At 36.9% G+C, this 17,995-nt stretch overlaps 3 protein-coding genes and 1 long non-coding RNA gene across 7 annotated transcripts in view; 2 read left to right on the top strand and 2 right to left on the bottom strand.

Annotated features, from left to right (window-relative positions):
- The window catches only part of LOC141444384 (proton-coupled amino acid transporter-like protein pathetic), a 127,154-nt gene that overhangs the window by 36,932 nt on the left and 72,227 nt on the right, over positions 1-17,995 (top strand). The window lies entirely within an intron of this gene.
- LOC141444252 (zinc finger matrin-type protein 5) lies at positions 1,923-8,327 on the top strand. Of its 2 annotated transcripts, XM_074109739.1 has the most exons (4): positions 1,923-2,379; positions 4,384-4,518; positions 5,023-5,281; positions 7,707-8,327. In XM_074109739.1, exons 1-3 carry the CDS (start codon positions 2,253-2,255, stop codon positions 5,277-5,279), a joined length of 519 nt encoding a protein of 172 aa, XP_073965840.1. In that variant the 5' UTR covers positions 1,923-2,252; the 3' UTR covers positions 5,280-5,281; positions 7,707-8,327. The 2 variants fall into 2 exon arrangements, 1 of the variants encoding a protein (XP_073965840.1); XR_012453151.1 differs by lacking the exons at positions 1,923-2,379; positions 4,384-4,518; positions 5,023-5,281 and adding an exon at positions 7,081-7,171.
- On the bottom strand, positions 6,108-6,998 carry LOC141444253 (uncharacterized). Its single transcript, XR_012453152.1, has 2 exons — positions 6,907-6,998; positions 6,108-6,305 (listed from the first exon to the last, which is right to left on the bottom strand). It is a non-coding gene; the product is annotated as an uncharacterized lncRNA (long non-coding RNA).
- LOC141444024 (uncharacterized) lies at positions 8,873-17,952 on the bottom strand. Of its 3 annotated transcripts, XM_074109465.1 has the most exons (8): positions 17,845-17,952; positions 15,941-16,099; positions 15,234-15,290; positions 14,530-14,589; positions 11,117-11,227; positions 9,622-9,696; positions 9,107-9,169; positions 8,873-9,001 (listed from the first exon to the last, which is right to left on the bottom strand). In XM_074109465.1, the coding sequence occupies exons 1-7, from the start codon at positions 17,908-17,910 to the stop codon at positions 9,119-9,121; spliced, it is 579 nt and encodes a 192-aa protein (XP_073965566.1). In that variant the 5' UTR covers positions 17,911-17,952; the 3' UTR covers positions 8,873-9,001; positions 9,107-9,118. The 3 variants fall into 3 exon arrangements, with proteins under 3 accessions (XP_073965566.1, XP_073965564.1, XP_073965565.1); XM_074109463.1 differs by lacking the exon at positions 9,107-9,169; XM_074109464.1 differs by lacking the exons at positions 8,873-9,001; positions 9,107-9,169 and adding an exon at positions 9,184-9,548.

Consider the following 17,995-nt stretch of genomic DNA (forward strand, 5'->3'; position numbering starts at 1 on the left):
TGACGCTTTTTTAAGCTACCTTTAACGCCAATTTCGGTAGAAATTAGTTTTTGTACACTGGCAACTAATACTCTAATAGGGCAACATCGATGAGATAAATAAATCTCATCAGTTTGTTGACAAACAGCCATCAAAAGTGACGCGGAGGTTTTTTTTCGAAAAAACGTCGAAAGTGCTTGTTCGATTTTAAGGGTAAGTAGTGATTATTTTTAACTGGTTGTTTTTTCATACGATAGGGTAATCTTTTCCATGTAAGTGGCATGTGTTATTATGTTCAAAATGTCGTTATTCACCATGATAAACGATTTTTTGTATAAAATACGTTACACTTTCGTTACGATTACGTTACATTTTTACAAAATGCTACGTATTTTGTACATAACGTAACGAAAAAATGTGGTAAAGGGAAGTTCACACAGAAAAATTCTAACTTACACCAGTTTATTATTAGGTTTCCAATGACTGCACGCACAGTAAGTTAGTTAGATGGATATTTTGAAGTTAAATAAATTTTAATCTGTAGGTGCAGGGATCGGCACAAGAGAATTGTGGCGAGTTCTGTGTTCACGTCCTGCTACATGCATAGCGTATTTAAAGTGAGAGACAAACGGAGAGATTCACTTACCTACTTAGTTCATTTGTTACCTAAACTTAATAATCATAATAATTTATTTCCAAAAACATCTTTTTACATTGTCCACTTAACTAAGATACTACTTCCTAAATTGGTAAAACCTGTGATTTAGGGTTTTGGCCATTTCTTTGAGGTATTTAATAGCTTGTACAGTCGAAGTCACAAGCATGCTCACAACTAGGTGGTAGGACCTTGTGCAAGGTCCGCCCGGATTGCTACCACCATCTTCCTCGCTAATCCTGCCGTGAAGCAGCAGTGCTTGCACTGTTGTGTTTCGGCGTGGTGAGTAAGACAGCCGGTGAAATTACTGGCACGAGGTATCCCATCATAGGCCTCTAGGTTGGCAACGCGTCTGGGTATTGCAGATTTTTATGGGCGGTGGTGATCTCTTACTCATTTGATCGTTTGCCATCCAGTCGAATAAAAAAAAACCACATCCAAATTCGTTATGCTTATAAATGTGCACCTTATTGTCAGTGTTAGAGAGGCATGTAAAGATACACTTTTGGAAAGATGTTCGTCAACTAGAGGGTACTTCTACTTCCACATTCTCATGTTTAGCTCTATAGATCTCATATAGGACAGATTTAAGATCAGTATCTTCAGAAAGTTCTAGTAAAAATAAAAACTTCACTTTATTATATGAGATGTATTTTTTTTTCATACATACGTTATCTAATGGGAATTTTTACCAGTTTGATCTAGGCTTTATAAAAATTTGCGTTACGTTTTATGGTAACGTCACGTATTTTTTTATGTTATTTCTATGTCACATTGGTCAAAATTCGCGGCCTTACCCTTATGTTTAAAAGGGCGCCGAAGGCATGACTTGCCAGGGGCACCTCGATGATCAAGGTTGGCCCTGGCCTCAGACAACCTAATAGGGTGTACACTCGCCATAAGATCGCCATAGAATAAGGAAACGCCTCCACTGCCAGCCAGACTTATTATAATAGGTAGCAAACTGGCTGAGTGATATTTTTATTTTTTCTACTATTCATTTGTTAATAATAAGTTTATTTGCAGTTGGATGTGTTGTCTTGTCTCATGCTTAATGGTAGGTACATTTTTTTCTATACCTAGTTCGTCTTTAGTGCTCATTAAAAAGAAAACAAATGAAATAAGAAAGTCCTCATAGTATTCGGCTGAAAGAAGCGGAATTTAGTATCTCTTTGAACCACTAGTACATTAAGGTCGAAGGTTTTATTTGGGGGGTTGCAACCAAGGTAGCCTGCATGTTACGATGAAAAATAAATAAGAAGTGTTTTTACCGAAATTGAAGAGGTTTTTTTCTCAGCGATAAAGCTCAACATTTTTAGCTTTATCGCTATATGTCACGTGGCCAGATTTGACACTGGAAATGAGAGTCGAGCGATTTCATGTTGCCGCGGCCTAAGGGGCCCGTGGACCCTACTTTAAGAAACCCTAATTTAGTGACATTAAATTTGGGCTCATATTTTAGTGGCTTTCGAAAATAAAAGTGGCAACTTTTTTTTTGACGACCTCAGTCAGCACTGACTGAACTGTCATATATTTTTTTGTCATATATCAGCTGTTCTTGTGCTCTCGATAGAGTTATTTTAATTTCGTTGAATATTTGATAGTTTTCTTGTCAACAATGGGTAAACGTTACAACTGTGAATATTGCGACAAGACTATGGTATCGACACCTACCATTGTGAAAACTCACAATAAAGGAGTTGCACATCAGAAGTTAGTTCAAGAACATTATCAACAATTCAAAGGTAATTTTCAGTAATTCATGATAACAAATACGTTAAGATATTATACTTACACTGAGCTCATAGGTAGGATTCACACGATATAGGTACATCTTGTGTACAGTCAACGGAGAGTAGTTACTTAGATATTAAACACAGTTAACCATGCAAAACGACTGAGTGGAAAAAAATCCTTTGTATCACGAAAATTACTCATAAATTAGACTGACTCGTATTTATAGTATTACATACTAAGTAGGAGCGCCAAAGTTCGCATACTCTTCACAAGGCATACCATATTTTTTGTCCGAATCATTGTTTGTCATATTTTTTTCCCACAAAAACCATACATTTTTCTGAAAATTTTAAATGGTCCTCCTATTGAAAACTATAGGTTAGGTTTGTTTTATAACATACATACATACATCCCAGCCTATACACGTCCCACTGCTGCGCACAAGCCTCCTCTCAGAACAAGAGAGCTTGGGCCATAGTTCCCACGCGGGCCCAGTGGGGATTGGGAACTTCGCACGCACCATTGAATCGCTTCGCAGGTTTGTGCAGGTTTCCTCACGATGTTCTCCTTCAACGCAAAGCTCGTGGTAAATTTCAAATGTAATTCCGCACATGAATTTCGAAAAACTCAGAGGTGCGAGCCGGGGTTCGAACCCACGACCCTCTGCTTGAGAGGCGATAGGTCAAACCACTAGGCCACCATGGCTTCTTATAACATTCATGGTTTTATAACATTTCTGAACAATAATTAAATTTAGAGAAAAAAAGTTATGACAAACGATCATTCTGACAAACATTACATTTGGACTTTCAATAAGTATGTAAGCCAATATGGACCCCTACTGAGTATTTGACACACAGTTTTTCTGTAAGTATGCATACCCTAACTTAATTTAGGACTGTAACTAATCATATTCTTGCAAATAAATTATTTCTTTCTCTCACAACACCCTCCTGCTGTCCAAGTAAATTGTTTATTTTATGAACATGAAACTTTGTTGTTTTTTCTCTTTCTCTTGTTTACTGATATTTTTATACTTACATATGTTTTTAAGCCGTGGTGGCCTAGTGGTTTGACCTATCGCCTCGCAAGCAGAGGGTTGTGGGTTCGAACCCCGGCTCGCACCTCTGAGTTTTTCGAAATTCATGTGCGGAATTACATTTGAAATTACCACAAGCCTTGCGGTGAAGGAAAACATCGTGAGGAAACCTGCACAAACCTGCGAAGCGATTCAATGGTGCGTGCGAAGTTCCCAATCCGCACTGGGCCCGCGTGGGAACTATGGCCCAAGCCCTCTTGTTCTGAGAGGAGGCCTGTGCCCAGCAGTGGGACGTATATAGGCTGGGATGATGATGATGATGTTTTTATGTACAATAAAGAGTTTTACAATACAATACATTAGTCCTGTATAGGACACTGGCCCATAGAAAGATAATGGTTAATTTTCGTATTTTCACGTCATAATGGAAAACTTTCATACAAAACTTTGTGAACTTTTTTTTTTTTATTTATTTCTCATAGGTATTACATACACTTACTTACTGTACATATCCACTCGCCAAACTGATATTACAGTTTGTTGGCGAGAACGCGCTCGTTACAATTTAATTATATGTAACTACCTATTTGTTTAAACATACTGTAACCATAACCAAAACAAAGTTCAAATATAATTGTTCATTGTAAAATTTGTTTAGTAAATACAAACGCACACAAACATCACGCCCGTATTCCCAAATAGTAGGTAGAGCACACAAAACGTTACCCCGTTGGAGCCACTTTTAGCATCTTTGGGTTTTAAGTTTGACAAAAACGGTACAATAGTGACAGGTTGCTAGCCTTTCGCCTACGGTATACCTTAACCTACATCCTCAGTCGCCTCTTACTACATCCGCGGAAGAAATGGAGAGGTGTAATTCTAACCTGACACCATACGGAGCTTAGTAAATATCCTTGAAATATTGGTATAATAAAAAATCTTACTCTCTTCTCTTTTTTTATTTATTTTCCAGATCCAGAAGTTATACTAGCTGAAGAAAGTCAAAAGAAGCCTTGCGGTAGATTTGCCCGTGGTGAATGTCAGTTTGGCAGTATATGCCGTTTCTCCCATTACACTCGGGAGCAGATACAGCAGTTACAAGACTATGGTAACTTAGTTAAATATTTTTTTTTTGTTATACATCAATTGAACTACCATAATAATATGCAGGGAATGATTAGACCTACTCCTACACAAATATTATAAATGCAAAGTTTGTATTTTTGCTACTACTTTGTGCCGTGCTAAAGCAACTAGATGGATTTGGATGAAATTAAGTACATTGGTAGATAGACATCTGGAATAACATATAGGCTATTTATTATCCCGATATTTCCACAGGATCTGGATAAAATCTTAAAATCTGAACCACTGTGTGCAGTGTCATGAAATTTGGCATGGTTGTTGTTGATGTAATATTAACGATCCGTCATGTAATATTTTTCTTACTCCTTTGGTATGTAGACAGCTGGATGTCTATTGGATTGCGATAAAACCTCAAATTTAACTTTTTTAGTAAAATCCTGGAATTTCAATTTAACTGCTGGAACTAGGTAGTACTACATAATCCATACTAATAAAGCACATAAAGAAATGTATGTTCATTTTACAGTTGCGTCAAAACAGCAGAGTATAACAGCTCATACACAACCATCCTTTGAAGACCTATACAAGAAGCTGCAAACCGAAAAATCAGCAAAACCAAGCAAGTCTGACAGCAATACTGTAATATACGATAAGAATGGTCTGACTTATGTGTTTCCATGGACCTATAATGTACAGTATGAGAGTTATGACAATCTGCCACCGAGTGTAAAGAAAATAAGGATCGAAGATTTCTACAATGCTGAAGAAAATGAATGGGGATAAAGGTAAATAAGAGAGTGATATCACTTAACCTTACTGTACTTTACTGTGTATCTGTCTGTCTGTCCGTCTGTTATAACAATTTGCTCTGAAACTACTGAAATTATTGAGTTGAAATTTGGTATACAAAGTTGATAATCGTTTGCATGTCATAAAGCAATAATGCCAATAGACGTGTCTGTCAACTTGAAAGTTCGTCTAGCGACATATTCATTTGATAGAAACTTGTTTAAAAATTGATAGACCACTTATTTGGCTGGATGGTACATTAATATCGTGACTGAAAGACGAATGTGTAATACAAGTAAATGAATTTTAAACAAAGGTCTACCCCCTACACCGTATCATGCCATGACCTTAATAGGAACGTTTCAATAACGGAATGTCAAACGCATAAATGACACGCGACGGCGACGGTTGGTTACGGAACGTTTATTGGTACTATCTATAATTAGTAAAATGAGGCAATCGGAAAATTAAGCATTTGTAAAATTAAGACTTTTCATCCATCCATAACATATATTATATTGCCGTCCATAACATATGTTATTTGTTTAGGTCTCCTGTCTGTTCCTTCCCCAAGATCAAAATTTCATAAACCGAACATTCTCCTCACGTGTGTAATGTCTCTACGCCGACACTGGCAAAATACGTCTTGCTATCACGGCAAGAGTGAAAGCCATAAAAAAAAAGACTTTTCATCCCACATGAGCCCAGTATGGATTGGGAGCTTCACATATACTTCTCAATATGATGCAGATTTTCTCACAATGTTTACTTACCAGAATTTGAACATACTACTCATGGTGTTATAGTTTGAAACAATACAAATAAACTGGAATGTTTTACTATCGTAAAAAAAATGCAATGAATAGGTACATTATTATTATACACAAATTATATTCTCTTCACTCTTCTATGCTGTTTTGTCTGTCTTGTCTGTAAAGGCTTCCAGGGTACTTGATACTTGATAGAAGGATAATTTATAAACCTAAACTCTGGCATTACTTCATATTTTGATGATGCTATCTGGAAAAAAAAACACTCCAAATCTGCGTTTTTTTCTAAGGACTAAGTACTTTCGTCTAATAAATATCTTTAACCGGCCAAGAGCGTGTCGAACGGGCCCGAGATAGGGTTCCGTAGCTGTAACGAAAAAAATAAGTAATATTTTTGTAAGGATTTTGTATTTTGTGGGGAATCTTCCAAGTTTAGAAATTGTATACCTTAGGCTGTAGGTATGTATGTACTCTTAAACTACCTATGCAATGATTTGTAAATACCTATCCAACGATACCCCACACTATAGGGTTAGACGCAAAAAAACCACTCCCCACTTTATGTCTATAGGAGGTATCTACACTAAAAAAAATATTTTACCGTTTTGTCAGCATAGTTACTACATAATATATCCGTGCAAAATTACAGCTTTCTAGTAGTCTTTGAGCAAAGCCGCGGACGGAGAAACAGACAGACATGGCGAAACTATAAGGGTTCCGTTTTTGCCATTTTGGCTACGGAATCCAAAAAAAATGCACTTTCTGCAACTTTCTTAAAACATGGACGTTTTCAAATACTTTCAAGTTTACTTGTACACGTGACTGTGCCTAAACCCTTTTTGTTTACATACCTCATCCAGATTGAAAATAACAAATAGTAAACAACATAAAATCTTATAGGAATCCATTGAACTTTAATGTAATTTATTTGCAGCTATAAAATATTTTATTACTTTTCTACAGTACTACTGGCTTGTAGCGTGTTTTTTAATCTTTTTGTTTTGATATGCTTGTTTGAACACCTTGAGGTTTTCATTTATTAAAAAAAAATGTTTACTCTTTGTTTTCGGAAACATCTGCACTATGGTGACACATCAGTGGATAATTTTTATATTTGTTAGTGTGCATACAGTTTATGTCAGATTTTTCGAATTTCGTGGGGAGCGAGTCCACCTTATTTTTTTTTTATTTAGCTTGTGTTTCGTCCCATTGCTGGGCAAAAGCCTCCGATTTTTTCTTCCACTCGTCTCTACTTTTAGCCAACTCTTGCCAGTCTGACTGGAAAGGGCCAAATCGTCCCGCCATCTCCTAGGTCGGCCTCTGCTCCGGTGCCAGTCGCATGGAACCCAATCGGTGAAAACTTTCCACCCTTACGTTGTTAATATTCCAGAATATCTCATTCTCCGATTATAATGCAGACTGCTAAGGAACGGAATTCGATGTCGTCGTTTTTTTTCTAGATACAATTTAGGGCTATTCAATGCTAGAGCACATAAAAGTCAATCGTTTGTCAGTTTTACCTAAAACATTGTAAAACATTTACAGTTCACTATAAAATGATGCATTTTTCTACCTTATTTCGATGGTGAAAAAGTGGACTTCTTTATGGTTGATTGTAGGCACTTAGATGTTTCTTTGTTTACTATTTCAGGTCATCTTCCTTCGAGATGTAAACGCAAAAGTTCACTCAGTGGAACCACAAGTTATACAAAGCATGTTACCAACCCGCAATTCCAGCGAAGAAATTAATTCAAAACCGAAAGACACCAGTAAAGAATCCAGTGAGCCAAATAAAGAAAGTGCAAGCGGAGAAGCTAGAAGAAACGAAGAACATAAAGATAAACCAATCGGGAGAGCGGGCCATATCAAAATAAACAAAGGGTTGCACATACCACATTCGTTGAAAGCAAAATCTGCAAAAGTAAATGAGCAACACCAAAAACGGTTGGCTGAATTGATGGCGTATCTAGATACTCATATGATGTCAACGATATACTTTCATAATGAAATGAAAAGGATACTGCGGCAGCGTAGGGTCAAAGATAAGTTAAGGAAGATGATCACAGTTCTAGAACATGAACCGGAAATGAAGAAAAAGGTTTTGGCGTGCTACACCAGGTATAGTTCGAAAATGGAAGAAACGAGAAATATATGGAAACATCCGACTAATGATCTAGTCATTAATTACATGTATGACTATTGATTATGTTAATTTGCTGGTTCAATTTGTTCAGATCTGATACCACTGTTAATAAGCGGGGTTTTTCATAAATTTAGATGTTTTATTTTATAAAAAACGTAATATGACCTCGGCCTGAAATCTACCGGTTCTGTAAGGACCAGAATCTGGGTTCATCGTCACACTCACTTTAGCCGTTAAGACCATTCTGATCGACGACATTGTGGATTGCTTGCTGACGGTTCTTGCCGACCCGAGTCGGTAGACATGTGAGGAGAGGTTTATTTTGTATCGTAATTTAGCTTTCCGATTTCAATTACATACTTTCTGTTCTATTCTAGGTATTTAGAGCAGAATAGAATTAGCACGTCTATGGCCGGCCTAAGGTGTAATATTGTCTGAAATACTCAAGAATTCTGGCACTTTACTTAAAACGTTAGTTTCACACCACACACCAGAGCCTATATACGTCCCACTGCAGGGCACAGGCCTCCTCTCGGAATGAGAGGGCTTGGGCAGTAGTTCCCACGCGGGCCCAGTGCAGTGGTATTCAACGGTGTGTGTGAAGTTCCCAAACGTTAGTTTAGTTAAATATATTAATCATTCAACATAAAATTAGGTACATTCAATTTTACATATAGGATATTTAGTTATTTATTTTTCTTATTATCATTGATTATGTAGAGCAATCTCGGGGACATTTTCTGAAGCGCCAATACTAAGTCGTACAACTTCGAACCCGGCATCACTTTTGCTTTTACGGATCCCTGAAAAATATATATTATTTAACAAATAATAATAATAACGCATACTGTCACGCATACAAATTAAATAAAAAACAAATTTCATAAATTAAAAATTAAATTAAGTACAATTTCAATAGTTTAATTAAAAGACAAAGCCGGAATTGTGGGCTCGATCCGTACCATTTTTTTCTGAAAAAGATAAAAGTTATTAATTATTTCGTTGCTATCTTAATTTCTTGGTTCAGCAGTGAGTCACCAGAATTAGGCATTAAACAGAGAATGTTCAGTCAATATTGCCCTCTCATCCGCTGTAATATTCCAGGACAAAGTTAAGTTCCGCAGGATAAATATCCCGTGTAATTATCCCATCTATACCTCCTTATGATGTTCCGTGTTTTTATTTCTGCCACCTACTTTGCCGTATTTGTATTAGTTTTTTGTATCTAAATGGTTGTCTGGAAGAGACTGCTTTTAAGCGATAAGATCGCCTCTACATTTTGCCTATTAATAGCCGTATATAGTTTTTTATGGTATAGGGGGCAAACGAGCAAACATCGCCCATGGACACCTGCAACACCAGAAGAGTCACAAGTGCATCGCCGGCTTGTATAATTTTTATTTTTAAGTATTAACAGGCTTACCGACACAGGCTTTTCATTCGTTCGCAACTGGTTCGAGGGATCTACGTTTTCCGTCCATATAGCGTTCCAATAATCCTGTAATAGACAATTTTCAAATCATTACAAGGTTTCGGTTTACCAAATCGCATTTATTAATTGAATCGGTACAATTAAATATTGTATTGAATTAAAAGGTCGTTAATAGAAAAGAAAAACAACGACGGACCTAGATTCGACAAAACTTCTAGCGAGCAAAAACGTTCCCCCAACGATATCTTTTTTTTTTTTCAACTGAAGTTTTCGGGTGCGTGAGACGGGGTTGGTGATGTGGTGCAGATAGTAATGTGGCATAGATACCTATTCGGCGCGTATAGTCAGCGATGCAGGTCCGAATTGTGTCCGGCGAACTCTAATACTTCGTATTTTTAAATAATACATAAATCCTAAATGTTACTTGTATTTGGAACTACGTACTTGCGAGCCACAAGCTAAAGGAGTCTGAGTGGGCGCGCGGGTGATGTCTTCTCATAGAGTAGTGCGTGCTCTACCAGACCAGAAGTGACATAGGGAATACAACTGCAATTTTCTGCCGTCAGAGTGAAGCACTAGCACAAAGCGTAAACAGCTTTTGAATATCTTAAATGTTCGCAGGATGCTATAATATCATTTAGTTTATTGAAATTTCTATTAATTAAATTTTTTGACTATCGGTGTAATATGATGTTATTTTGTTACTAATAGATATGTCTTGATTTCTATAGGTAATTAGTATGTACATACTAATACTTTTTGGTCATGATTCGTCATGGTGACAAAATACAAAGAGAAGTGACGTTATCATGGCGGTTTGCGCTAATGTCGCCTCCTGCGCATAGCTTTGCGTAATATTCTCTATTGCTCAGGTATGTCAAAGAGTATATAATCACTACGTTAGTTATGTATAATTCAAGTAATGCGTAAGCAGAATTTCAATAGTTTTTAAGATTTGAATTTGAATAGGCATTTAGTAATAAGGCTTGCAGCGCCCTACGCGTCCAATACAACAACGCTTTCAGGATGCTGTTGGGGCTGGAGAGGCGCTGCAGCGCGTCAGGAATGTCCGCGGAGGCGCGCACGGACGGCTTCCACGCGATCATGCGCAAGCGCCGCGTCCCTGCTGCAGCGCCTCGCCAACAGCTCCAACAGCCTTCTGTGCACGGTGGCAGAGCGTCTGGATGGCCCGTTCCTCTACCATTGGAATCGCTTGCATGTAGCGACCAATTCTTAACTAGCTAGTATTGAATTGTTTTTAAGGAAGATTTAATTAATTTAACTTAAGTACTAACATAAAAATAAGGCTTTGTAACTAACAAACTATGGATAATAATCTGAATTAAATGACATTATTATTATTTATGTATCTCATTTAACGGGTTTTGCAATTATACACAATTCCCTTCTGGCTTTATTTTATAGTGACGTCTGTTATAGTTATTATTATTATTATTATAATAATACAAGTGGCTTTTAATCTCACCCCACTGCGAAGTATGTTGTTTCGAAGAACTTTCTCGGTCGGAATGCTGGGTGTCGGACGTTTTACTTTCGCTGATTGCTTTGCGATGGCTATGACTAATTCTGGGGGAGCCTGAAATCAGTACATACCAGATAGAAGTACAGTCGAACCATTTGATTCCTGATCCACTGTAGAACCTTCTCACAGTGTCATAATAAAATCCCTTGTGCCGTGCATAATAAAGTGCAATGACACTGACTTTTTCTACAAAAAAGTTCCTCACGATTCAGTTGGTTCGAGTGTACGAGCAGTTCCGGATTAAGTCATAAACAAAACTTAGGGTATTTTTTTAAAGATAGTTTACTAGGGGAATTCAAAATAGTACATTGTGCATTGAGGGGCGTAAGAAGGGGATTACTAACGAGAGTCTATTAGAAGCAGGGCTTTTAATGACCCGAGTTTGTAATCCCCTTACGGCCCGTGATACACACAATGATTTTCATCACATTGCGAGAAAAATAAAAGAAAACAATTAAATTATTTTGTGTCCAAAAACTTCACAGCTCAGCTAAAGCAAGACGCTAAGAAAACAACTGACTAAAATAAGTTCGTATCGTACCGTCCCTCTCTTTCTCTTATTAAATAATATTAGCGTCAAGAAAACGATATAAACCTTATTGTCACTTTTTCGAGTCGTCTACCATAGATAATACTAAGAACCGTGTTTAGTTTAGAATTCGAATGGTCTTACGGCCAGATTATTCCAACATGCTAAAAAAAATATTTAAGTACTAAAACTATTGCAAAACAATTTGATAAAAACTTTAAATATAAAAATAACGAAGTTTCGTGAAGCGTGGCAAATTTTATGGTGTAAAATTAAGTTATAGCTAAGTTTTAAAGATGTAAATAAAACGTTGGCTGACTTGAAACCTCTTTTAGTCTGAAATGACGCACCTGGGTAATTATTTGAGGTGTAAGAGAAATGTTACAGAAATAAAAACACACATTTTGATGTGGTCTGTTTTATTTTGAACATAAGGATATGTACCGATAAGATGCTTTATATTATAAGAGATCGATAAAGTTTATTTTGGTTAAAAAAAGCAAAAATCCAATTTTAACGGTAACGAAAATGAGCATCGAGACCACGAAAAAGAACATTTTGTTTATTTTAAAATCTTATAATTGTACTATTTGAATGAAAAATCTGATCATAATGAGAAAACGAATAAGCATTATTTAATTAATCAGGTATCAACAGAAATAGACAATCGATATCTATATAAAAAAAAATTAAAACTTGACCACGAAAATGACGACTTCAAATTGTCATTTTTGTAACCTTTTAAATACTATCTAGAAATTACTTAATTAAAGTAAGATTAATAACTTCAACTCACAAACCAAAACAGTTTTCAATACCTTCCCCCCGTGCAGGTCTACGGTAAACCAGAACGAAATTATGTTACAACAAAATGCTCCTCTAAATGACGAAGTTTTCTTTTAATATTTAGATATATACATTTCACACGTACATTCAGGGCAAAATAATTCTTGAACCTCTCGCCAGTTAACAAAATTGGCGACGCACTGGTCATAATTCCTATAACCACACCTGGAGCAAATGTTGTTGACGGTCAACCATTCTTCGTTTAAATCAATTAAATCAATAACGGCATAAACGATTACACTGTAAAAAGCAGAAAATTCTATAAAAAGTGTTCTGTATTTTTTCTACTTGTAGGGAAAATCATCTTTTTCGTGGTCTTTAATCAGTTTCGTGGCCCATAGGACCACGAAAATGATGACCACGAAATTGAAAAGCTCTTACTTTCGCGGCTCTGTAGTAAATATCCTATAGATTTGAAGCAAATGAAATCAATATTGCATAACTTAACTGCAAATGACACAGCACCAGTAAAACATTATATTTATTTACCCAATACTTACCAAGTCGCAACCGTAACGAAAATGACGCTCGATCTTTGACGCAAATCTAACTGAACCTTTATTACATTAATTATAGATAAATAATTATGACTTGCGATAAACATTATACGTTATATTGACGCAGTCTTAGTTTCAAAGTTGCTTATAGTTAAAAAGGATTTACAGGAGGTTTGACCTCTTTTTTTGTTTAAAATATACTTAATAAGTGTGACCACGAAAATGATGGTGTATTTTGGAACAACGGGAAATGTAGAAAAAAATAGTCTTATCAATGTCCTATTTTTTTATGTTTGCATGCATGGTATATCATATTATGAACATTCAATCCATGTTTTAAACAGCAAGTTTTTCTAAACCTTGTATTTTTACAATACTACAAAGTAATCAGGGATAATCCGAACCTGACCACGTAACTGACTTTTGTGCAGAAAATTTAAGTTATTGTGGAAAAAAAGATAAAATAGAATAAAATGTATTTACCGCAAGTTTCAGTGATAATATCCTAAGCAACTTAAAAACAATAAACGATATATTTCTAATTTTATAACTGAAAATTTGAGTCTGAACACTATTGAACCTCTCGAAATAATAACCCACCTACTAACTTTTTAAAACTAAAGTCATATCATACTCCCTTGGAGAGGAAAACTATACGTAAATCCATAATTCCCGCGGGAACAATTGAGACCACTGTCCTTTAGTATGCAGGTATAGAATAACGTCACTGACGGACGAGCAAGTGTGATGAAAATGTCATTTTAAAAAAAACCTAATACGGTTCTACACATATATGTATTTTATGGGAAACGTTCTGCCCTCCTAAACCAAAAGGCGTTATCTCAAAAAAAAACACTTGAGTAATTGATACTATTGTGTTGTGTAGCTTAAGACATTCTGCATTACAAGGTGTAGGTAAATGACAGAAAAGCTTTTTTTTTTAGATACTTAGCGCCTTTCGGCTTAGGAGGGCAACGTTGTTATGGTAAGTGGAATTATGACTATTTCTCAAAAAGTTGTCCATTTTCAGTTGTCCACTTATAAAAGTAAAAATATATATTTCCTGACGCATATATATATTTTGAAATATTTATTTTGTGACTTTTCTAATACAGTTTATATGGTAGTTACGAAATGGACAAATGAAATTTTTATGGAAAATTGGGGACTTTTTTTCTTCATCAAAATCAATAGTGCTCGTGATTTTGAGTAAGGAGAACCCAAAATTACCAAATACTGAAAAAAATGTGCCATTTAAAGTAAAAATGCGAACTATAACTACGCGAACTTACTTGTGTGGGTATGCGTCTATCTAGCGGTCTGTGGTTTGGTGATTAACATTTATGGTGATTTTACACCGACGAGGCGAGACGAGAATTGAAATTTGTATGCAATCTCGCCGCCATACAAATTTCAATTCTCGTCTCGCCTCGCCTGTGGAAAATCACCATTAGACGAGTAATAATATGATATTTTTAGCTTACCCTCACTGGTATAAGTTTAGCTGCTTCCTTATCAACTGATTCAGTTTGTAATTGTGACGCCTGTTTGATAAAGTATAATTAATCAGTGCAATTAAAAAAAGCAACGTCATGTCTTAAATAATGCGTCCTACACTACAATAATAAATAAATAAACGTAGGAGTAAGTGTGGGGGTGCGCACTTATAAATAAATTATAAATAAATATCGTGGGACACTTGACACCAATATGCCTACTCCCAAACTATTAAGCAAAACTTGTACTAGGGATACTAGGCAACGGATAAACAAGTTATATAGATAAATACATATTAAACATCCAAGACCCGAGAGCAAACATTCGTATTATTCACACAAATATCTGCCCCGGCCGGGAATCGAACCCGGGACCTTAGGCTTCGTAGTCAGGTTCTTTCTCATAGGTTGCTAATATTCGAACCACCCGCACAAAACACTTCATCTTTTATGATGCGGACTGCTAAGAAATAAAAATTGCTTCTATCGTCTGTTATCCGTAATCTACTATTTTATGTTACAGTCACCTGCAATAATATCTATCTGCCACAGCGCAGCGTGCAAAAATATCTGACACGTCCTACCAGCCCTAGAAATAGAGTCATACCAGATATTTATTTGACATTTGACACTTGTTGTGTCAGATATTGGTCATTGTGATGAAGTAGGGATATAAAACATTTCGTGAATACCTGAATCAACTCCTTGAGGCTAGCCAGCGCATCGTCTTCATCCAACGATTTCGTTTTCTAAAAGTAGGTAAATAAAATAAACATTTTAATATTGTAGCAAGTGTTGGGAAAGTATTTTTTACTACCTAGTTTTTTATATCGTTAATGTCATGAGAATATAGGTAGGTGCTGATATTTTTGCCCACCTCGGCCGCTTCGAAGTATCTGATTGGCGACGTCTATCAGTTACAATGTAGAAAGAAAGAAAATAATGTATTTATAACAGCAATGACACCTAACACACGTTAGAAAAATACATAAGTTATAGCAGTAGTATTAGTGTACCAGGTTTTCTACTTGATACTAGGTGGTCCTAGCTAGGGTCGCCACAAACTCTAAGCTGTAAAACTTTCCAATTGGTATTTTGGGGTCTATATCGACTGGCCGAAAATTGTTTGTCATAATGTAGTGTTTGACATATTCCTTTTTCTCGGAAACTATTTATTTTTCAGAATTGTTATAAAACGATTCTAACCTATAGAGTTCTACAGGAAGACCATTCAAAAAATTATGAAAAATGTACGGTTTCAGCGGGAAAATAAATTATGACTAACAATAATTATGACAAACATTACATTATGTGTTATAAAATTATGGCAGTCAAAACGATCCCGGTATTTGGACGGTCTGCGCGTCGACGTTACTTATTCTGTGGCGTAGGCACATACCTCTTCATAAGGGTATACTGGCACAAATCGTCTACTAAGGTCTGAGTAATGAGAAGGATAGTAATAATGCTTATTCTCCATCAGGTCTGTTTTGCTGCCGGCATTCACTTCGTATTGGCGCTGCTTGTCATTTATAAGTGGATTTACATTCGTGTAATCCTGCAAATGAAAAAACAGCATAATTATATTAAGCTATTAATTATGCCAGGTTTAGGTTATGCGTACTTAATATTATAAATGCGAAAGTGTTTGTATGTTTGTCCATCTTTCACGTCGCAACGGATCGAACTGGTTTTTGGCATAGAGATAGTTTATGGGCCATTGAGTGACATATGATCTACTTTTTATCCCCGATAAATGCACAGTTCCCGAGGGAACAGCGCGTGATAACCGAATACCACGCGGGCGGAGCCGCGGGCAGAAGCTAGTAATATTATAAATGCGAAAGTGTGTATGTGTCCATCTTTCACGTCGCATAACTGAGCGACGGATTGACGTGATTTTTGGCATAGAGATAGTTTATGGGCCAGAGAGTGACATGTTACTTTTATCCCGCAAAAATGCAGTTCCTGAGGAAACAGCGCGCGATAACCGAATTCCACGCGGGCGAAGCCGCGGGCAAAAGCTGGTTAATAATTAAGTTCTTGAGTGGTGGCCGCGGATCGGCAAGCGCAGCGTGGAACGTCCACCAACGAGATGGACGGATGACCTGGTTAAAGCCGCGGGTTCACGGTGGATGCAGGCCGCTGCCAATCGAAGCAACTGGAGGTCTATGCCCAGTAATAAATGAGAAAGATGGACAGACAAGCATTGGCATCAAGCGTATAACACCCCTCTTTATGCGTCGGGGGTTAATAAATCTGCGGAAGATTCCGTACATCTCTAAATAATAGAAAAAAAATAGGGATTTTCAAGAATGTTTCCCATGTTTCCCTCAACTACCTCTACCCGTCCCCCTACCCCCTACCCCCTGTCCCTACCTGTGATACCACCCCTCGTGTTGACAGGTGTCCATGGGCGGCGGTGATTGCTTCCCATCAGGTAACCCGCATGCTCATTTACCCCCTCTTATACATGGTTAATTGGACGTGACGTGACACAAAATTAGTGTTTCGAGCTCAGTTAAGTACTTAGTGCTGGGTAGGTAATTTAATTAATAATTACAGCAAATATTTTGTTGAAATTAGTAAGATGAAATTTTGCAGTTTTCATACAATGTTCATGATTTATTATTTCAAATAAATATAAAAAAAACTAGCGGCCTGGGACAGGACTAAGTAGGTAAGTAAGTAGACGTGTAAACCTATCTGAATGTACAGTCACCTGCATTATATAATATCTGCCACAGCGCAGCATGCACAAATATCTGACACGTTCTACCGGCCCTAGAAATCTGACTCGTGTCAGATATTTATTAACGCTTTCCTGTGTCAGATATTTATATATATTTGGTGCTGATGACTCTTTTATGTAGGGTAGGTGAAAAACACAAGTACCTACCTAAACGACCTGTTGTATTTAATAGTAAAGTGTCCATTCCACATAAGTCGACGATCCATATTAGAAAAATGTCTTATGTCTCATATTAATTCAGTGCATGTTGTACCCTACAACAGGTCATATTCACCTATATCTATAAGTAACTATAGGCGGGCCACATCGCTCGAAAAACAGATAACCGTTGGGGTAGAAAAGGCCTCGAGTGACGACCACGAGCCGGAAGACGAAGCGTTGGCAGGCCTCCCACCAGGTGGACTGACAACATCGTGACACATGCGGGAAACCGGTGGATGCAAGTGGCGAGTTGTCGTTCATTATGGCGTTCTAAAGAAAAGGCCTTTGTTCAGCACAGCAGTGGACGTCTTCCGGCTGGTGATGATGATGAATAGGTAACTAAATCTCACCTCATCACTCCCAAGTGCAAAATTATGCAAAACGCAAAAGGCCACAACTGTTGAAAGGCAGTTCATGTCTGACTTCACAAGTTTAGTTCAAAGAAATAACTCGAGATTATTATAATCATCATTAGTACGTTTTCAATTATGAAATTTAATT

This window comes from Choristoneura fumiferana, chromosome 29, assembly GCF_025370935.1.
Source record: "Choristoneura fumiferana chromosome 29, NRCan_CFum_1, whole genome shotgun sequence".
NCBI lineage: Eukaryota > Metazoa > Arthropoda > Insecta > Lepidoptera > Tortricidae > Choristoneura > Choristoneura fumiferana.